The sequence below is a fragment of the Oculina patagonica genome, chromosome 9 (assembly GCF_052425735.1).
Source record: "Oculina patagonica isolate OP01 chromosome 9, crgOcupat, whole genome shotgun sequence".
Taxonomy (NCBI): Eukaryota; Metazoa; Cnidaria; class Anthozoa; order Scleractinia; family Oculinidae; genus Oculina; species Oculina patagonica.
The window spans coordinates 5,207,037-5,230,222 of NC_135766.1; the positions used below are offsets into that span (position 1 = coordinate 5,207,037).

The following is a 23,186-nucleotide window of genomic DNA, read 5'->3' on the forward strand; positions in this document are numbered from 1 at the left end:
AGTGAAACCTCGATGTAACGAATGGCCAAAGGACTTTAATTCCAGGTATGCATTTAGGGCCTTACAACCAGTTTGGCTCTCAATGCAGCTCTCTCTAAACACCAAGCTCAGGACATTTTCCACCAATGTCAAGTCCGTTCTTCTATATTGATGTGAGACCTGGCGTTCAACTAAGTCCCTTCACAATAAACTGCAAGTTTTTGTCAACAAATGTCTCAGATACATCTTGGGAGTCCGGTGGCCGAACGTAATTAGCAATGAAGAGCTGCTAAGAAGGACCAACATGGAATCCATTGTAACATCAATTAAGCGAAGGAAATGGCGCTGGATTGGCCACACTCTAAGAAGAGAAAGTAACCATGTGGCGAGACAAGCCTTGCACTACCACCCACAGGGAAAGAGGAAAGTTAGACGACCAAGGAACAATTGGAAGCGATCCGTGCTGCAGGAGTTGGAAGGAGTAGGCTATTCCTGGGAAAGAGCCAAAGCATTAGTAAAGAACCGTGTGCGCTGGAGGAAACTGGTGGACGCCCTATGCTCCCAAGGGGATGACAAGGAACAATGATGATGATGATGAAAGGACTTTTATAAGTTTGCTATCATAACGGGGTTTTGATATATATTGGTCTTTTCCATATATTTTCCTATCACTGGGGCAAAGAATATACCGTCAGTCAAAACATCCTGGCAATGATATGGCGGTCACTAAGAAACCAACCACCAGAAGCAAACCAAGCAGGCAGACTTTTATGATAAGAGAGCCAGTTGGGACAATCGTGTTCTTAGTAGCTCTGAACCAGTGTACGCATGAAGCTCAAGAACGCACATCTGGGAACAGGGCAGAATCTTCAACCGCCCAAATCCCGAAAGAGAACCAAGAAGCTGAACTATATCGTCAAAATGAATGGCAAGCTGTTCCAATAAAGAGAGCACCTGCAGCTGAAGGATATCAACGATTTATCACCCATACGTAGATTGGAAGAGAAATCATCACCTACATTTCCCCAGCTTACCTCTGAGACAGCGCTTGGTCAAGAGTCACTTATCAAATAAGCGGCTACAACACCTACTAGAGTGGGTAGCAACCCTGTAAAACATGCAGGACCGCAACCCAGTCATTCCTACTTCAGCAGAAAAGACCTCAGAGAGTCCAGCTAAACTAAGACCAGAAGATGAAGTCGTCGTCCCATCCCATGGGGAGAACCCTAGTTGCCACTATCTCATACACACTCCCACCACTGTAAGTTACAAACAAAACTAGTTACAGTGGTAGGAGTGGGTATAAGATGGTGGCGACTGGAGCTCTCCACGGTCTCCCTCGGATGGGATGGATTTTGTACTCGCCCGAGGTTTGACCATTAGTTAGGTGCAGACTTTTCGGTTTCATGACCTTATGGCTACCGATGTGAGGCCGAAGTTGTAAACTTAAACGAAGTTTTTGGCTCCAAACTCAACTTGCACACAACTAATTTACAAAGAAAGATGAATATTTATCGCTCTTGGAACGTAAAGGAAAAAGACCGAGGTATGTCTGTATTTTAGCTACTTTTAGAGAGTTTTTGAGGTATGAGTACGCTTTTCAAATTTCCCTTCCAACTTTGTCTTTCTTTTAGTATGCGATAGACCGATGAAACAAAAATCGCGCGTATGGCTTTCTAAAATACTTGAAAGACAAAAAAGTGAAACCAGGTAAGATTTTAAGTTTTATTATAGCTTTTTGAAGGTAGAAAAAATATTTCAACTTTAATTCAAACCCATAAAAAACTCTTATGATCTCTTATAGTACGCTATGGTCACCTGTGGTTGTATTAGCCGCAGATGACTGGACCGAGTCTTGAACACATGTTGTTAAACACGGCGACCAGCGACTCTGCTATGGCCCCCCCCTCCCATTTGGCGACCCGACTCGAGACGAAGCTTGAGTAATAATGGCTCCTGTTACTATTTTATTTTAACCCCAGAGGGAGAGAAAAAGGTTGGATTTTAGCAAATACTTTTATACCTTTCCCGGTGAAATTGTCCTTTTTCTCTATTTTAGAGTGTTTGTTTTAATTTTCTGTTGGATGTTAAGGGGTGACTAGCTAACCAATTCACCCCAGCCCCACCTCCTGGACCCGCCCCTGGGTCTTCTCAACATAAATTACAGCATGCCATTTATTGTTTCTATAGATAAGACGAATTTTATTATGCCTGTTATCGAAATAATTAACACACATTATGCTTAAATCATTTATTTTTGTTTTTTATTAAAAGAGAAAAATGATAAGCTATATAACCGAACAAAGATACTTACAGTGCATATTGATTTTGTCCATTCAAAAGTCCATTCAAAAGTCGTAATGTCTAAATGCAATAACATGGCCCAAATTAAATTTTCCCAGAGAGGAGATGTTGCTAAAAAAGGGGCAAAAATATTATGTCTTAATTTTTTTTAATTTTCTTTAAAGTATTTTTTGTAGCCCTCGATCATGCTTGCCAACATCTGGTTAAACGAAGCAGGAACTTTCCTTCCTAGGATCCTCTCGATGTGCTTTTTTGGCAGGCATCCATTGTAGTTATTCTGGGAAAGACTGAACAGCCTGCACGCCACGTTTGGTTGAGTTTCGTCAGGGATAATCACGCTTAAATTACCTCCGTTAGTCGGTCTGACGAGACCATCAGCTCCCTCGGGTTTGGATGGATGCCAGGCGTTTTTTTGAACCTGGATGAAAGCGCGCTTGCCGAACCAGTCGATTTCTTTGGTAGGTGGACAGAATAAAACGAATGAACGATCGGAAAGAGGGAACGAAGACGGAGAACGCATGAATTTAACAACACCCTGATTGTCTGAATACGTTTCCAGGATTTCTTGGTCTAAGAAAGCTCGATCCCACTTGTCTCGTTTGTCTTGATTTCTTGGGTGCATCATTTCCATGTACATTTCCGCCGATATTGGCATGTCAACCCAAGACAGCACTTTAATCAGGACCTCTTCGTCAGGGAAGGTTTTAATCCAGTATACATTACCGGGACCATTTTTGTACCACTTGGCTCTCTCAATTTCCTTTTCGTACGAAAAAGAGGTGAAAAAGTTTTCGTTTGACTGCATGCTTATTTGAGTGTTACTCAGGGCAGAAAAGGCTGTAGGTGTGACCTTGAAGACTCTGTGAATTAAGGAAAGTTTGCATTAGAAATAGAGATCAACTAAACACATGGCCCTCGCGGCAGGGTTTTTGATGAAATAAGCAAACACTGGAGACAGTGTTTTATCATATTTCCAAACACCGAGAAGAGACTTGAAAATACGATGTGTTGTGGCGTATTTTTGACGAACTTCGAGGTGTTTAGAAATGGAAACACTCCGTTAAAAGATCTGTGTCATGGATTTAAATAAATTTAGGCATAGGAAATGGCAACCAAACTCGGTAAAATATAAAAATAACCGCTTAAAAAAGGTAAAGGAACATTTGAATGCCACAGCAAATCAATAAAAGAAGGTACGGATGGCCAAAAGTGAAGAAGATTGAAACATTTTCAGTTTTATGGATTCAGGCTGAACAGTTTTCAAAGTTAATCCCGTTTTCTTGTAACTTTAAATTATAACGCCCTGGAGACATTATTTGGTTGTAATGAAACTATGGTTTTTCATTTAGATCCATACAAGTAATTTCTTCGTAAACATTAGGTTTCATAGCGAGTATTTAGTAGAACTAAATTTAACTCAGCCGCGACACAATCCCTTTACGTGTTTGATATATCTTCTCAATCTAAACTAAAACTAAAGTAAAGATGAGATATTTCAACATGACATGAGCATGGGACAAAGAAAAATTCTGAGTCCCCGACGGAAATCGAATCCATGGCCTCCCAGATACCGGTTGGGCGCTCTAACCAACTGAGATACGAGAGACTCGTTGTGAGCTGGGCCATTTACTAAGTTGATATGTGACACGCGTCCTGCATACTGCTAGGATCAGCAATGATACTGCTAGGATCAGCAATGTTGAAATCATCAAGTTGTAGTAAATAATAAAGATGGTAATAGGGACATCATGTTTTGAAAAACATCAGTCACAGATCGTGATGTATAGGTTTAGGCACTTTCCTTAAATTACGCGCCCGTGACTGCGCAACGCGCCCGCGGACCTGCTCCGTAAGTTCCATGATATTCTGTTCAACATTTGGAGCAGCAAATGTTGCGACAACAAATGTTTCAACTTATTGAACGGAATAGACTCAGGTTCTATTCCGTTCAACAACGTTTAACATGTTGAATGGTATATTTCAACATTCAGTGGCAACATTTGTCGCTCAAAATTAAGTTGCATGCCTTGCGTAAATCAATCATATGCTAGAAACGAGTCGAAAACTTGAACCCATAAAACTCACCTGAAAACTGCTCTCGCACACTCTAATCGCCGAAAAATCCTTATAAAGACAAACTTTAACGATGCAAAAATATTTCTTCATTTTATTACAAATACACAGCCGTAAAGACCAATTCTAGGAAGCTTTTTTAACATCCAAAAATATTTATGATAGCAATTAGTGAAGAAATTTGTATAATTAGCCTCCGGATACTGAGCCGTGTGGAACTGAAACTTTGCCAGCCAGTTAAACATGAAAAAAAAAAAACTCCGAGTTCTTTGTTTGCCGGGTAAATAAACAGAATCTAAATTAATCGAAAGATCGGAACGGTTAAAAAAGAATTAACATAAAGTTCCCTCTTTGCTTCTCCTCATTTTTTAGGCTCCACAGGCGCACTCGTTCACTCGCTCGCTCGCAAATTCTTTCGTTCGCTCCGCGTGCTTGAAAAGGAATTGACTGCTTTGCAGGCAACCAAAACGTTTTATCACCAACAGCACGGTTTATGTATTTTTATGATACACATCAGTGCACACAAATAGTGACTCCTTGACAGGCTATATATTCAACATCACGGAAAACATTATCGGCAAAAAAAATGACGGTTTCCTTGCTGGTTTTGAAGATGGCTAGAGGTGATTATTGAAAAAAGGTTATTCGACGCTTGGCAGGGGTTAGAATTTCTTAACTCAGTACTTAAAAATATTCGTGCACAGTAACATACCTGTTGCTTTGTTCCTTTCCAATTTGCATGTTTGGCCTTGCACTAATAAGCCAGGTACACATATAATCGCCCCGATCGTTTCTATCGCCTCTGTCACTACAAAAAGTTTTCTTGCGATCGGGGCGATTATATATGCGCCTGGTAATTATTTATAACACTCTAATTTGCATTTTTTTTCTTCATAACTTCCATTTTTCAACGATGTTTAAGGAAACCCTGTTTATAGGGTAAATTCCAACAAGCGAAACGACGTTTTAAAGCTTGTCATCATAAATTATTTGTTTAAAACAGTGATATAGGACAAATAATTTAGATGGCAAAGATAAGACTTAAATAAATTGCCACTTAATTCAACGCGTATGTAAGGATGCTTTGCATTAATTATATATTTTCAGTTTGTCTCAGTAAGAGCAGGAATATAGCTGCTTTAATCTGGCAACCAACTAACGTACAACCTTCTGATTAAGCATAACAAAGTATAAGCAAATAGGACACATCAGCCCAGGAAGTCATTCCAGCCGAGCGAGAATCAAACCCACCTTTAAACAATTGACGATGAATACTTGAAACCGATCGGGTTGCAGTCCAACAATAGCGGTCCCTTGAAGTCAAACTTTAGTAACTCGGAAAAATATGATCAGTCGAGATTTCCAGTGGGTGGAAAAATATTTTTAGCGATGTTGTCAGTAGATGAATTTTTCATCAGTCAAAAATGAAGTGCCCTAAGGGTAAGAGAAACTCCTGCTCTTGTGTACTTAAGCTGCTTAAGTTAGTCACGTACGTCGTTTAAACTTTGTCAATCTGTCATAAAATTAAATTAGCTTTCATGCCTCTTTCAAAATGCACAAGAAACTCCTGCTCTGTGTACTTAGTTCAGAGTCACGTCGCTTTAATTTTATTAATCGAGAAATTGAAACCGTTTTAACTACGATATTAAAGTGCCTGAGAAACTCCTGCTCTTTACCTAAGTTGGTCACGTCGTCAGAATATCTGTTCGGAAGACCTATAATCTCCTACGGTTTTCGGATTAAAAGTGTGATGAAACGCTGGAAAATTTTTTTAGCTCAAACTTTCGTGACATGGGCAAAGTAATGCCTGTTGTTTTCGGAAAGAGAAAAATGTCGTTTTGGGTACGAAAAAAGGCCAGCTGCGATTTTCGAGAAGGTAACAGTGGCTTGTAAATTCGGTTAATAATATTTCGTTCCCTAAAATTTTCTAAAGTTTTAAAGTTCCGCTAGTGTATCCGAAAAGATATACTTTTCTTAGCGTTTAAAAATAGGCCTTTAAATCGCACAAAAAGGACACCTATAACGTTTAAACGTTGTTCCGACACCTTTTAGTAAAATCGTCTCCTTGGGTGCCCCTGACGTCGTTTTCAATTGGCGAGAAATACATCAATTGCCTTTCTAAAAAAGCTGAAAAACTCCTGTTCTTTATAGATCTTTAGACGAAAGTGACGAAGTTCCGACAGCGACATGGAAAGCCATTCCAAGCTGCGACATGACAAACTTTAAACTTCAGACGGGAGACATGCAAACCCGTGACCCTAACAGTCTATGTAAACGATTTCAGTTTTTACTTACCGTATATTAGTATATGATCATGAATGAAATACAGTGAAACCTCGATATAACGAATGGCCAAGGGACACAAAGCTTAGACCCTTCAACAGTGTATACTGAATACGTGATTCGTGAAATGGTCTAAAAATATGCGTGATTCGTGATTAAAGGAAAATGGGCTCTTGATTTGTGATAGGACCCTCCCCTTCCGACTCCTCAACCACCTTGGGGAAAGACATCACTTTACAAACGTTGTTGTTGTTGCTATTTTAATGTTCCAATTAAACAAAAGAATTATTTCATGCGTCACTAAATTGATCTCTTAACAAAATTAAAATTCAAAGATCGGAACAGCAAAAAATTTACATATGATATTGAGGACCGATTATTTATTCAAGAGGTTTGCGTTCTAAATATATTTACCAAAACTAACTAAAAACTAACCTTGATGCTAGAGATTAAATCTAACATAATCAGTATTAGAATTAAGCATAAGTATAAACACAAGAAAACAAAATTGTTCCTTCTTCTTGTGCTTACAGCTAGCAGGACAGAATAAGAGGAACGAGTGAGTTCGTTCTGCTTATGCGCCTTATGGTTATGTCACTGTGTGTGCTTATGCTTGTGCTTACTGCTTGTGCTAGTGAAAACCAGCACGTTGGACTCTTCTTCGGTCTAAATAAGGGCCAAACTCACCAGGAACATTTAAGGGACACTGTCACGGGGATTTTAATGCTCTTCGGTAAAAAAATACTAAAATTGGCGAATATGTCTTCTCGTACATGGAATGCATCAAGTACATCAATTCAAGATGGAGATATAAAGTAAATTGCCGTTGAAGAAAGAAGGGATTCATAATAATTTTTAGGTGTTTTTCTAGTCCACAAGGACAAAACTTGAAAAAATCAGCCTGACTTTTTTCAAGTTGGATCTAAATAAAGTCCTAATGGCATCACAATAATATCACTTGTTTATCGCTTCACTTTACTTGCGTGGTGATTTTTAACCAAATTGGACCACTATTTGTAGATTCCAGATGTCTTTAGGCTCCTGAGTTTTTTGAAGTGAAACTAGCGACAGTGAAGACAATGGATAAAAAGAACTTCACAGGTTTTTACACCGATTGCTTGCCGATAGGCTAACTTTTTGATATAATTAAATTTGTTTTATACTGTTTCCAACTGTTGTTCAATTTTCACGCTCACATTTACTCTAAAATTTTTAACTCAAGTTAATCTTATTAGAATCAAAGAGAAATTGTGCGTTAAACAGTACCTTGATCCGCTTCAGGAAAAAATTAAACTTCGATGCGATGGACGATGAATATGAACAAACGTCAGTGAACACTAAGCGTGGTAGCTACCGTAATTAGGGACCTTAAGATACCAGGACGGGACGAGCTAGGACGGCTACCGGAAGTAAGTTTAGACAACCAGGCATGCGCACGAGAACTCTCGACTCACCTCCCTGCCGTCCTCGTCTCGTCGAGGACGGCATTTCACCCGATTTGCCGTCGTATCGAGAACGTGAGTATTTTACGCTTGTTTTGGCTTGGCAAATGTTCTAATCGACGTTATTTTCGGCTATACTGACGAGAATGTTTATTTAGTTTGCATTTTTCGAGATTGTGGCGTAGAAACACGTCGAAATTCGACAAAATATGAGAATATTTTTGGTCTGATCATTTGAGTTTCACTCGCTATCACGCAGTGTATCACGAGTGTTCAAGAGGAAAAGGAAACATGCAGAGCATAAATCAGTGTAAGTACAGTTGAGAAAATTATGTACGAACGAGTGCACTGAAAGCATCTATCGAGCAAATACAATAAAATTGATTTTGTTGTGTCATTCAGTGTTATTACAATACTCGGCCTGAACTCGATGTGATGTTTGTTTATATACAAATTCTTGTAAATACAATTGCAGATAGAAATTGAACATTTGCACGAAGTCAGGATTCTCTACAGGATTCTTGGAAAAAAGCAAGGCCACTGCTAAAGTTGAGAATAGGATTGTACCCTTTTTTCCAGGTCACTAATCTGAACCAGGTCAGATCGTTTCGTACAGTGTTTTTGTATTACATTCTTGATACAGAAATTCTGACTGTTCTGAACACTGAGATGTTTGCTTTATATAAATCTGACTGAGACTGAGAACAAATTCAGCGTCTTCTGTTCATAATCGATTAAGTTTAATAGGAAATGATTTCTACCATCTCGAAAGGATTAGTTTTCTAAAGTGCTTTTATAAAGCTTAAATTATTGACGTCGCCGTCCTATACGAAAATACATACCTTAAGCATTTTGTCTTTGGCGACATGACGGGGCCCTCGAGAGTTTCCCGCGTCCACTGCCGTTGCCGTCCTGGCCTTCCCGTCCTCGTATCTTAAGGTCCCTATTATCTCTGAATGAGGTCTTTTTTAAAGCCCCTAGGGCTTATACTTTTTCAAGTTCTCTTTTTTAGGGGGGAAGGGGAGGGCAGGGGGGCGTGCTAAATAGAGAAGGGAGCTTATTAAAGCAAGGGAGGTTATTACAATCTATAGGTCAGTTAGGGTACATTTCAAAGAAATATGATGGACTTTTTAAACGTTTTAGTGCTGATTTGTTAGACACAAAATAGTAACTATAAAATGTAAAGGTCGTGCAACTTTAAAACATGAAGTAGGGGTATTGAATGGTCTTTGCGAGCATTTGCGAGCATGCGAGCACAACGTTTTTCTTTGCGAGCACGAGCATTGACAAAAGTTAGCATTGCGAGCAACGAGCACTTTTCAAAATCTACCTCAGTCTACTAAAAACTGAGCATGTGAGCACTTGTAAATTTATGCGAGCATGAGCAAACGAGTATTCCGAGCAGAAGCCTAATTTTGCGAGCACTGCAAAATTTTGATAGACCATTCATGACCCCTTAAAGTGACCTTTTTTCTTGTTCAAAAATTGTCATGATCTGTCAAATTGTCATTGACCTAACAAAGGTCAACAATTAATTACTCATAGAGCTAGCTACCTGTGATCGCACGATTTCTAGTCAAGAGAAACTTGTGGTTTTGTATAATTCATTTACAAATTTTCTTTTCTACGGGCCCACCTGGCGCCGTATTGGATTGCAACTTCAAGGCCTCGTGCTACATGCCACAGGTAAAGATTATAAAGACGAGATATATTACAATATACATATTCGCTAGCTAGAAAAAAGGAAACGTTTGTGGACAGACTTCAATGCTTTTATCTCAGTTACTGAAGTGAAACATATTGCCTTGCCTCTATACTGCTCAACTTCCATTCAGTAGTTACAAGTACTTAATCTAAGCATTCAGTTCCAATTTAGTGAAAAAAAGTTAATTTTCTTTAAAGTATTTCTTGTAACCCTCGATCATATTTGCCAAAAACTCGTTAAACGAAGCAGCAAGTTTCCTTCCGACAATCCACTCGATGTGCTTTTTTGGCAGCCATCCATTGAAGTTGTTGTTGGAAAGACTGAACAGCCTGCACGCCACGTTTGGTTGAGTTTCATCAGGGATAATCACGCTGAAATTTCCTCCGTTAGTCGCTCTGACAAGACCATCAGCTCCCTCGGGTTTGGACGGGTGCCAGGCATCCTTTAGAATCAAGAGTAAAGCTCGTTTGCCCAACCAGTCGATTTCTTTTGTAGGCGGACAGAACAAGACGAATGAGCGATCCCAAAGTGGGAATGAAGCTGGATAGCGCATGAATTTTACGACCCCCTGATTGTCTGGATAAGTCTCCAGGATTTCGTGGTCCAGGTAAGCTCGATCCCACTTGTCTCGTTTATCTTGATTTCTTGGGTGCATCATTTCCATGTACATTTCCGCCGATATTGGCATGTCAACCCAAGACAGCACTTTTATCGGGACCTCTTCCTCGGGGAAGGTTTTAATCCAGTATTCATTACCGGGACCTCTGTGTGCTTCATTCCAGCCGCCTTTTTAGTGCAGAATGCACTATTGTGATGGTTTGGTGGGTTGGCGTTTGCTAAACCCCTAAACCACTAAACCACTAAGCCACTAAACCGCTAACGCGGTGTAAACTTTTAATCACCAATTAATTAATTAATATCAATTAATTAATTATTTCTGTAAAGGGGGGAGGGGATGGAGAGCACCTGACCGTGTGCCCTTGGTAAATCGGGGAGTCCATTACGATACTTACAATTGAAGAACTCAAGGTATATATTTGTTTCAGAAAGCACTATGCTCTCCTTGTGGTACAATTCTTTCTGGAAAAAATACTTTGTGCTAAACGCATGCGCAGATCAGTCTTCATCACGAACATTGCGTTTTTCTTCTGCAGAAGGATTCGTGTAGACTCCGTGGCCCCAAGTTAAAACCACAAATTAATTGAATTAGACAGTAAGGCGTCATAGCAGATCATGTGAAATATTTCTTGATATGGCAATGCTGTTTTCTTAGAAAAGGTGATCTAGCATCTCATAATTAATTGATAACCTGATAACATCTGTGTTATAATCAATGTCGCCTTCTTTGCAGAAAATAAATCACGTTACCATAAACATCATGTTACATCCGTTTTTGACAAAAACAAAAGTATGTTACATGTTTTTGACAAAAACAAAAGTATCTCGTTTGCTGTTTCAATAACAAACTGAAATTCAAGCTATCGAAAATTAAAATAACAGTGACGTGTTTAGAAATTTTGTATTAAAGCCTAACGTGGTGTGCTTTTCAATGCGGTTGAATTCCTGTAGAATCCGTGGCGTTAATTTAATTAGACTTAAAAGGCATCACAGCGATCTGCGAGAAAAAAACAACAATATCATGTTACATCCGTCACTTCCTTTCCTTTTATTTGTTCTCCATCGGTTGAACTAACCTCCGTTTTATTTTGTAAAACCTCTGCCGCTTTAGTGTTTGAACATGCTTTCGTGACGGTTCCGACATTTCTTGAAAGAAATCTTCACACTACGTGCTTCTCGGCTTCATGCTTGAGTGAGCGTGTGACGTGTTCACAGCGCTTTCGTAAATCGTAATTAGGTATGCAAAAACTTGCACCGGGATTTTCGGCGTGAACACCTGATATCCAGGAAACAAATATCCTAGCTGTACTGCGTTTTAAAAACCCTTTCGAAAAAGATGTTTTTTGATTAGATTTGTTCTTTAGTTTTGAGAATCGTCTTTCGTGCAGTTTAAACCGTAACTTAATTAAATTAAACAAATGTCATCGATGTCGCCGTAAAACAAACAAAAAACAAGAGTTTCATGTTACGGCATTTTCAAGGAAAACAAAAGTATTTTGTTACAAACGAACGAAAGTGTCGTGTTACGTTTGCAAAGATTAACGTAAGGAACACCCAGGAAAGAATACAAGTAGCCTGTGAACAGTTTTTCCGAAAGTAAAGTAAAGCAAATAAACACGAACATATATAAAACATCATACTTTCAATTGTTCCATATTGCATTCTGCACTTACCAAATCATCGAGATTTTTCCAGGTCATTTTTAGTGCAGAATGCACTATTGTGATGGTTTGGTGGGTTGGCGTTTGCTAAACCCCTAAACCACTAAACCGCTACCGCGGTGTAAACTTTTAATCACCAATTAATTAATTAATTAATATCAATTAATTAATTATTTCTGTAAAGGGGGAGGGGATGGAGAGCACCTGACCATGTGCCCTTGGTAAATCGGGGAGTACATTACTATACTTACAATTGAAGAACTCAAGGTATATATTTGTTTCAGAAAGCACTATGCTCTCCTTGTGGTACAATTCTTTCTGGAAAAAATACTTTGCGCTAAACGCATGCGCAGATCAGTCTACATCACGAACATTGCGTTTTTCTTCTGCAGAAGGATTCGTGTAGACTCCGTGGCCCCAAGTTAAAACCACAAATTAATTGAATTAGACACTAAGGCGTCATAGCAGTTCATGTGAAATAATTCTTGATATGGCAACGCTGTTTTCTTAGAAAAGGTGATCTAGTATCATAATTAATTGATAATATCTGTGTTATAATCAATGTCGCCTTGTTTGCAGAAAATAAATCACGTTACCATATCATCATGTTACATCCGTTTTCGACAAAAACAAAAGTATGTTACATGTTTTTGACAAAAACAAAAGTATCTCGTTTGCTGTTTCGATATCAAACTGAAATTCAAGCTATCGAAAATTAAAATAACAGGGACGTGTTTAGAAATTTTGTATAAAAGCCTAACGTGGTGTGCTTTTCAATGCGGTTGAATTCCTGTAGAATCCGTGGCGTAATTTAATTAATTAGACTTAAGGCATCACAGCGATCTGCGAGAAAAACAACAATATCATGTTACATCCGTCAGTTCCTTTCCTTTGATTTGTTCTCCATCGGTTGAACTAACCTCCGTTTTATTTTGTAAAACCTCTGCCGCTTTTAAATTTAGTGTTTGAACATGCTTTCGTGACGGTTCCCACATTTCTTGAAAGAAATCTTCACACTACGTGCTTCTCGGCTTCATGCTTGAGTGAGCGTGTGACGTGTGACGTGTTCACCAGACCGTGGCGAGAGCATGATCTGGCGCACGAAATGCTTTAACGACAATTTCGGGGGAAAAGCCGCAATTTTTAGCGACAATTTCGAGGGGAAAGTCGCAATTTCGCCATTTTATACTTTGTAATTAATAGTTTGTTCTCTGCTCGTGCACTGTTCTGAAAATTTGTCATTTTTTAGGTCTTTTTCTAAATGCTGAAGGGAACAATGCGGTATGATTCTTGTAGAATCCGTGGCGTTAATTTAATTAGATTTAAACGCATCATAGCAGTCTAAGAGAAAAACAAAGGTATCATGTTACAAACCTTTGCACGAAAAGCACAAATATCACGTTTGCTGCTTCTATACTGAACTGAAAGGTGAACTCATTTGACTTATTCTCAAGCGAAATTACCCTGGAAAATTATTATCATGCTGTCGATTGATTGGCCATATTGCATTCTGTACTGTCCTTTGAGTCTCTGAGTTGTACCACTTGGCTCTCTCAATTTCCTTCTCGTACGAAAAAGAGGTGAAAAAGTCTTCTTTTGACTGCATGCTCATTTAAATGTTGCAGACTCAAGGCAGAAGAGATTGTGTCACGTACGGCTGCTGGTTCTTCTCTCGTGTACCAGTACACAAGAGCCGATACAAGACCACACAATACACTACGGCTAACTCATGACTCCTTAACAAAGAAAAAAACAATGGATAGACGCGGTACCGGTAGACGCGCATATGAAATAAAGAATATTTGCATAATAACAAATGGAACCAACTATAAATTAACCATATAGCCACTGTCTTTGATGGTTTTAGCACACAAGCTTAGCACACATATAATAGAACTATTCTATTCCAAAAAGGTATTTAGTAACCTAAGGGAATATATCCACTGTATATAAGTCTTTGTTTAGGAGTCACTGATTAGCTGTAGTGTATTGTTTGGTTTTTTGTATCGGCTCATGTGTTCCGGTGACGAGGACAGAACCAAATGAATGAGCTGTGCTTTTTCGGTGGGCAGCGCTGTGCGTTGTTTATTAAATTATGGATTGCTGACTTTTCAGCGTTATTTCTTCTTCATGGCAAAATAGATGTTCATCGCAGAAATTTGCAATGGAAATTTAAAACACAGAAATGTCACGTAAATTTAAAATCATTTCTCTAAATGTGAGAGGATTACGAAATCAGAACAAAAGAGGAGCGATATTTTCCTATTTGAAATCACAAAAGGCAACCTTGTATTGTCTTCAGGAAACTTACTCCCAATCTAATGATGAACAGGTGTGGTCCCTGGAGTGGGGCGGACAAATGATTTTTTCTCACGGGACTGCACACTCAAAAGGTGTGTGCATGTTACTAAATCCCAATTCAACCTTTCAGCTTTGCAATATCCAAACCGATCCCCAGGGGCGATATATAATTGCAAAAATTACAATCGACGAGCTGCCCTTTTTTGTCGTTAATATTTATGCTCCGAATGACTACCGCGAACAAGAAAGGTTCATTCAAAATTTAACCGAATACATTATATCAAAGTCAGATACCTCTAGACTTATTGCCTCCGGCGATTGGAATGTTGCTCTTAATCAAACAGATAAACGCGGTGGCCTACCATGGAAAGCAACAGCTTACAGAAATGCCGTTGTTGATCTTATGGACGAACTTAACCTAATTGACATATATCGACATTTACATCCGAATGCTAAAACATTTACATATGAATCAAAACCTTTAAAGTTAAAATCAAGAATCGATTTTTTCCTTGTCTCTCATGCGTTGTCTCTCGATGTGCTCAAATCCGAAACCCGCACGTCCATTGCTCCCGACCATAAATCAATATTTCTGTGCTTAGAAATCAAAAGTGATTTCAAAAGAGGACCCGGTTTGTGGAAATTTAACAACACTCTGTTAGAAGACGAAAGCTATAAAGTACTTATCGAATTGAAATATCCGCTGATACAAGCAAAATACTCTGAGCTTTCAGACAAGCAATTATTATGGGAACTAATAAAAATGGAGCTCCGCTCCACAACCATTAAATATTCAAAACAAAAAAGAAGTGAACAGAAGACCAAAGAGCAATCTCTTCAGAAAGAATTACAAGAACTTGACTTTAAAATTTGCAACGGCGATGTGCTAGATGAGGTCATACTTGACAGATACGAAACCGCTAAAGAAGAATTGAAAAAAATTCACGAATCCAGAGGAAAAGAGGCTATGTTTAGATCAAAAACAAAATGGTTGGAACATGGTGAAAAACCAACCAAATATTTTTATAATTTAGAGAAGACTAATTATGATAAAAAATGTATCCGCGAGATTAAATTAGAAAATGAGGAGATCACTTCGAATTTCACGATGATAAACAAGGAAATCGAAAACTTCTATAAAAATATGTATACTTCAAAGGTTGATAATATACAAACATCGCAGCCAAGTAAAGGTTTCAGTGATTACATCAAGGATATCAATACACCTCGATTGAGCAAGGAAGAACAAGAGGATCTGGATCAAAGTTTATCATGTCAAGAACTAAAAGATGCACTGAACTGTTTTGCTGAAAACAAAACTCCAGGTGAAGATGGCTTCACAAAAGAATTTTACGTCGCTTTCTTTGACCTTCTATGGGGCGACCTTCTTAATTCGTATAACGAAGCTTTCAGCAAAGGTATACTATCCATCTCCCAGAGAAGAGGGACAATAACACTCCTTCCTAAAGGTGATACTTACCTGACAGATCTGACAAACTGGCGACCTATATCTCTTCTAAACATCGACTACAAAATTCTGACTAAGATTCTGGCATTGAGACTAGAAAAATATTTACCCAAGTTGATTCATGGCGACCAAACGGGATTCGTTAAAGGGAGATACATAGGTCAAAATATAAGACTCATGAGTGACTTAATGGAAGACCTAGATCAAAAGAATCTCTCTGGAATTTTTTCTATTTATCGATTTTGAAAAGGCTTTCGACACTTTAAAATGGAGTTTTATTCTGGATACTCTTAAAGTTTTTAACTTCGGTTCAAACTTCATCAAATGGTTCTCTACTATTTATAATGGCTCTCAAAGCGCCGTATTGAATGGTGGCTACCTGACAAATTACTTTGAAATATCTAGGGGGGTAAGACAGGGCTGTCCTCTTAGTCCTTTCCTTTTTATTCTTGCGGTTGAGTTACTAGGTTTAAAGATCCGTCAAGACCCAACTTGCACAGGCATACTACTTCCAAAAAATACGGTTGCAAAAATTTCACAGTTTGCGGATGACACAACTATTATTGCCGACAATACGACTTCTCTTAAGTCTTGCTTACAAATTTTAAATTGGTTCGGGTCGCTCTCTGGACTTAAATTAAATAAAAAGAAAACTCAAGCAATGTGGCTAGGATCTATGAAACAAAGTAACTTAAAGATTCTTGATTTTAGAACTACCAAGGATCCGATTAAAGTTCTCGGAGCCTTTTTATCTTACAATCAAGGAAAGAACATCGAAGCTAATTTTTTCGCAAAAATCCGGAAAATGAAAACCAAATTAAACTTGTGGCTATCAAGAGATCTTACCCTTTATGGAAAGTCGCTTCTAGCTAAATCGCTAGGTGTCTCTCAACTTATATATGCAGCATCTATGCTTTCTGTCCCAGGGAACGTCATCAAAATGGTTCAGTCTCAGTTATTCTCTTTTTTGTGGAACAACAAAAAAGATAAAATCAAGAGAGCTGTCATGTACCAACCGCTTAAGCATGGAGGTGTAAATTTTGTCAACTTTGAAACTGTTGTTAAATCTTTACGCCTGGCCTGGATTAGCAGACTATTGAGTAACTCTGAAGATGTATGGAAACTGAGCAATCCCAAATCACTACCTTTCACAATATGGGGGTTTGTCATTTCTTCTCCGGTGTAATTTTAATCCTGTCTCCATAGACAAAAAATGCCTCTCTTTTACAGAGAACTTCTGTTTTACTTTCAGGAATTAAAACAAGGTAAAGACCTTTTCCCGTATGGCGAATATATACTTTGGAATAACGAGACTATAACTATAGAAAATAACCCTTTATTTTGGAAAACCTGGTTTGACCAAGGGATTTACTTTGTACAAGACCTCTTAGACTCAAGCGGAAACTTCCTGCCTTTTAGCGAATTTCAAAATAAATTTCAGATTAAGACAAACTATTTACACTACTTTCAGTTGATTGCAGCAATTCCTTCAAATTTAAAAAAGAAAGCTAAAGACTATAAGCCGTCCTCAGATAGTCTGTATTCGACCATCATAGCTCTTTCTCCAGCTGGGTCGGAAATAACTTTAGATTTAGCAAACATGCGCTGCAAACACTACTATAAACTCTTCAATGAAAACTGCAACATTGTACCTACCGGTATCAAAAAATGGAAAGATAAGTTCCCTGAAGACTTTTCTGATTGGAAGAACAAATTTTCCTTCATCTATAGATCTTCACGAGATAACAAGCTAAGGCAGTTTTCCTTCAAACTGCTTCATAGAATAATCGTTACAAAGAAAGAACTTAAAAACTATGGTCTAGCCGATAACGCAACATGCATTTTTTGTCAAAATCCCGATTCGATTGAACACGCTTTTTTAGATTGTAACATTACAACATCCTTTTTATATCGATGCATGTTCCTAGAAAAAACGACCTTTGACGCGAGCTTTGCTTGAATAAGATACTTCGAAGGGTTGAGAAGGTTAAAACTCATCAATACACATGACTTGGAGAAAATTGGCCACGCATGTGGCAGTTTTAATTAAATCAATCATCTCTAAGTCATAACAACATATAGAAGATCTGAACAGATTATACGAAAATGTAAACGTGGGGCGCCAAAAAACGCCACCACAACAATAAAACAAGCAGAAATAAATAACCATTCGAAATAACGGCTGATAACAGAGAAAAACCCGTTGGTAGGCGAAAAGGGGTGGCGGAGGGAAATATTTTCTAGAGCTCTCGACACTTCAATGGCGAGGAATAAAAGGAAGAATTAAGCAATTGTTTCTGCTTTTACATAGCAGACACCGCCCTAAAATGTTAATGGTTAAACCTTGTACCCGGTACGGAACCTCCCAACGGGTTACCAAATGAACATGCCTCGACATAAATAACATTATGTCTAGACATACTGTTTGGTTTTATATCGATGCATGTTCCTAGAAAAAACGACCTTTGACGCGAGCTTTGCTTGAATAAGATACTTCGAAGGGTTGAGAAGGTTAAAACTCATCAATACACATGACTTGGAGAAAATTGGCCACGCATGTGGCAGTTTTAATTAAATCAATCATCTCTAAGTCATAATTAACAATTATTCGCCGAAGGCGAAGTGATTATTGTTGAATAATCCCCGAGACGAAATCGAGGGGATTATTCAACAATAATCACTGAGCCTGAGGCGAATAATTGTTTTAGTATAATTTTCAGAGGTGAATATCAAAAACTGCAAAATAACAAGCGAAAACACGAAAGCAACAAACAGAAGTGCTCGCTTGCATACGTGTAAACCAGTTTAATTCATCGATTGAAATCATAATTTACACTCACGTTTTAGCAATAAAACGGAACAAAACAGACACTACGAAAAAGATAGATATCCGGTACCTTTGTTTAATCGTTGGTGACTTCTGAGCAATTGTGGGAATCCTCTGGAAATTACTAGCTCCAGTGAGAAGAGAAATAATGTTTTGACTGAGTCGATCTGACTGAGTACATGGCCGTTGCGATCTCCAAAACCACCATGTTTACGATCAATTCTAATGCCTTGAAAACCATCTCTTGAAAACATTTTCGGTCCAAAAGCATTGGTAGTAAATTTGCAAAATTCCCAAAGTTTCAAATATCCAGGATTTGGAGTGATTTCTTTTAAATGAGAGAAATTTTCATTCAGCAAATGCCGCCATGTTCACTGGCCTGGATGGCAAACGTGGCATGGCTTAGTAGCCAAACTCTTTAGATGCAATATTCACCGCCTAGCGCGGTGAATATAGCGACATAGTCCGAGCTTCTCGACCAATCAGAATTGAATTCACCTCTGGAAATTATACTAACAACATATAGAAGATCTGAAAATTTGGCGAGGAATAAAATGAAGAATTAAGCAATTGTTTCTGCTTTTACATAGCAGACACCGCCCTAAAATGTTATTGGTTAAACCTTGTACCCGGTACGGAACCTCCCAACGGGTTACCAAATGAACATGCCTCGACATAAATAACATTATGTCTAGACATAATGTTTGGTTTTGTCGGACGCTTTTGCTTGGTTTAATCAAGCTCATAGCTCTGCTTTCTTTTTAACAGATAACTTTCAATGATATTACCGCTACTGCCGCATATCAGGTGTCTGATCCCCCAACAAAACACAGATTACACCTGTTCATCATTTACCTTAAACAATATTTATATAACTGTAAAAGGCTTGAAAGAAAATCCCATCTTCAAGAGTTCAGGAGAAAAATGTTGCTGCAATGGAAAATAGAAAAATGCGCTCCTCCTTAATGTCTTTCCAGTGTGTCTGTTAACATGTACTGAATAATCAATATCCGTCAGAAAACTTAAATGTAAAGTCAAATTGTAATTAACGTCCCTTTCCTTTCAACTGTAACTTTTATCTTGACCAAGCCTGTAAACCTTGCTGTAATTTCTTTTTATTTAAGTAAGTAGTATTAGTTTCTTGTTAATCATCAGTGGTCACTACTGACGGCTTTTGTTTCATATGTATCCCCACTAGTTATAAACAGTGTGTTATTATTAGTTTAATTTTTTTTTTCTGTTTTCCCTTTTGCATGTAATTTTCTTTTCATTTTGTATTACATTGTTTGAATGAATGAATTAAAATTAAAAAAAAAAAAATGCTTAGATGTGAAGAAGATAGTTTGGTAGTTGAAAGAAGCATAAAACAGTTTGGGAGCCAAGGTAACCAATCTACGCTATTTTTATTTTATAAGAATATTGTTTTTCCGACCCAGGCTGAATATTCTTATATTTCTGCCGATTTTAGGCTGAAAATATTCTTATGAACATTCTTAGATAATTCCGTTTGACATTTGCGTTTTAGAATTTATAACAACGATACATTTTCCGTTTTAGTCTGTTTTTTTTTTTTGTGATGTACATCACACATAATTATGAAATAGATTTACCGTTCTTCGAACTGTCATAAGCATCGAACATTTGGTTAGTGCAGATTTTTATTGTTTTGTCGGCTTTATTGCCGTTAAGAGATATAAAGGATTTTTTACAGTTCAGTTAAAAGCATATTTAATCGTATTGTATTTACAAATTTTTAGCTCAAAATAATATTCTTTTCAAAATCTGAGCCTCTGGTTTATTCTTAAAATATTCTTAAAAATTTGCAAATTTTACCTTTGATCATGGCGGCGAGGCGGCTACAAAGCAAGGAGCGGCTTTTTCTCTTCAGTACAAGAAAAGAAATTAAACCTCTGGGACCAGTGGCGCTGATTTGAAAATATAACAAGCTTTCTGCTTTTAAGTCTTAGGCGTGACTTTCAGTATTACTATCAATATTTTCAATATATTCAATATCTTGATAATGAGACGCTTTTAATTATAATTGCAGTGCACAAAAAAGACCACGCCATAGATATAAAAAGCCAAAATTTATATTTGTGTCGAAGGAAACCTAAAAATAATGGTCTATTTTTATTTTTCCGGGCGTTTTCAAAAAGTTGATATTTATTGCCGTGCTTTGATTTCTCTCTGCAAATTAATGTTATTGAAAGATAATGTTCTTCATGGGTTAACTTGTCTATCTCTAATTTCAGAACAGGTTTATAGACCAAAAATCTGCAAAATCCTCGTGACGTAGCACCTTTAAGGAAGTTTGGGTGGGTATAGACCGTTGTTTAAATATAAAAAAAATGCACTTACTGAAGTGAGCCATATACCCATTGTTTCTACATTAGTCCAGTTCTATTGTGTCCTTTATCCAAGCATTTAGTCCAACTTTATTAGAAAAAAGTTAATTTTCTTTGAAGTATTTATTGTAACCCTCGACCATGCTTGCCAAATATTGGTTGAACGAAGCAGAAATTTTCTTTCCGATAATCGTCTCGACGTTCTTGCTGGGCATCCAATCACTGAACTTGTTGTTGTAAATCAGGAATAAGCTACACGCTTCACTTGGCTCCTTTTCGTGAGGAATAATCACGGTGAAATTACCTCCTGACGAGTCAATCGCTATGAAAGCTTGCTTGCCGAACCAGTCGATTTCTTTCATGAGTGGAATGAACATTACGAATGAACTCTCCCAAAGTGGGAATGAAGACGGATTGAGAAAAGTCCGATCCCACTTGACTCGTTTTTCCAGGTTTCTCGGGTGAATCACTTCCATGTACATTTCCGCCGATAATGGCATGTCAACACAAGACAGCACTTTCATCGGAACCTCTTCGCCAGGGATGGTTTTAATCCAGTAGACATTACCGGGACCGCTGTGCAGTTCTTCCCAGCCTCCTTTTCCTAGGTCATTTTTGTACCACTTCGCTCTCTCGATTTCCTTCTCGCAAGAATAAGAGGTGAAAAAATCTTCTTTTGACTGCATGCTGAATTGAGTGTTGTAGACTTGAGCCAGAAGAGATTGTGTCACAGCTTTTGGTTCTGCCCTCGTGTGTTAGTACGCAAGAGCCGATACAAGACCAAACAACTCACTACGGCTAACTCACGACTCCTTAAGGTCGCGGGGGATATCTACAGCATGAATAAATTCATGAAGCGAAATTTCGCTAGACCTGCATGTTTTAAAACCCTTATTTCTCCGCTGTTATGGGTGCGATTAAGCTCAAATTTTACAGAGACATAAAGAAATGATGAATGATTATGTATGTCATCTTTTATTTGGTGAATTGGACTTAACGGCGATGTTATAGCCTTGTTAGTGCCAAATTGGGAAGAACATGATTTTGTGGCAGAGTTTGCGGAACGAGTAGGAGACAGCACACTCTGATCTTGTCAAAAACTAATCAGTCAATATCTCTAGAGTGTCATAACAAAAGCGGATTTTTTAATTTAAGATTTGCCAGCAAGTAATATAATGGCGGTTTAAACGCGCAAATTTTAATTGAATGCCTTCTACCTCTTTCTAAAAGCGCTCTTTTAAAATTCCGCTTCTGTTATGACACACTACAGTATTCATAGTTTACCTATCTGCAGTGGCAAGTCATGAAGTTATGTATCCGCGCTGTATTCTCTGCCACAAAATTGTCGGAAAAGTCCAAACTTTAAGATTTCCGAAGGTGTCCCGACCAAAACACGATCAGTTTCCAAAGGAGAGATGTAATTATGATAATGATATCATAGGCAGGCGCGTAGCTGAGGTTTTAGGAAGGGTGTTCGTATTGACAGGAATATTTATTAGAGGGTTATTAAATACGAGCGCCGAAGGCGTGAGCCTCTAGGGGGGTCTGGGGGCATGTCCCCAGAATATTTTGAAATCTAGAGGCCCGGAAATGCTATTTTCAGCATTGTGCACGTCAATATTTCAAACTCGATGGAGTGTAAAATAACACTTATTTTTAGTCATAACAACAATATTTCCGGCGTTTTTTTAACTTGATACATTCATACATACATACCGGCTTAGTACACTAAACGTTTTACAAAAGCTTGACTTGTGGTACAAAGGCATCTCAGGGTAAAAGCTTAAGCCCCCCAGACCCCGGCTCCACCGTCAATGTACTAAACGCAGCGTCAAAGCGTCAATATGCACTAAATACACGTATCACCTGGGTCCCCCGAAATTGTATTCCCCGCCTTTCGTCTATTGATACTCCATTTAACAAATCCCGAACGCCTGTTAATTAAGGAAATATTTTTCAACGATGGGATTATTTTGACTACATATAATACTAGGTCACTAGGATATATTGAGGCCACTTACTTACTAATTCACTACAGGACTATTTGTAAAGCAAACTTGACAATTGCATCATCCTCGGGTGGAGGCCATGAGAGCCAGTGAGGAGAGCCCATTCTCCTGACAATTTAATACTTTCCCGATACTTTTTGCGTTTTCTTGCAGGGTAATTTAAAAGCTGCA

The 23,186-nt window shown here is 38.2% G+C and overlaps 3 protein-coding genes and 1 pseudogene across 4 annotated transcripts in view; all 4 read right to left on the minus strand.

Annotated features, from left to right (window-relative positions):
• The window catches only part of LOC144665262 (solute carrier family 2, facilitated glucose transporter member 8-like), a 112,264-nt gene that overhangs the window by 30,312 nt on the left and 58,766 nt on the right, over positions 1–23,186 (minus strand). The gene's annotated exons all lie outside the window — the stretch shown is intronic.
• LOC144665377 (uncharacterized) lies at positions 2,398–7,975 on the minus strand. 2 transcript variants are annotated; one of them, XM_078526621.1, is made up of 2 exons: positions 7,906–7,975; positions 2,398–3,143 (listed from the first exon to the last, which is right to left on the minus strand). In XM_078526621.1, the coding sequence occupies exon 2, from the start codon at positions 3,086–3,088 to the stop codon at positions 2,432–2,434; it is 657 nt and encodes a 218-aa protein (XP_078382747.1). In that variant the 5' UTR covers positions 3,089–3,143; positions 7,906–7,975; the 3' UTR covers positions 2,398–2,431. The 2 variants fall into 2 exon arrangements, with proteins under 2 accessions (XP_078382747.1, XP_078382748.1); XM_078526622.1 differs by lacking the exon at positions 7,906–7,975 and adding an exon at positions 6,652–6,752.
• On the minus strand, positions 9,555–14,097 carry LOC144665438 (uncharacterized; annotated as a pseudogene).
• LOC144665391 (uncharacterized) lies at positions 21,111–21,701 on the minus strand. Its single transcript, XM_078526643.1, has one exon. It carries the CDS (start codon positions 21,690–21,692, stop codon positions 21,111–21,113), a length of 582 nt encoding a protein of 193 aa, XP_078382769.1. The 5' UTR covers positions 21,693–21,701.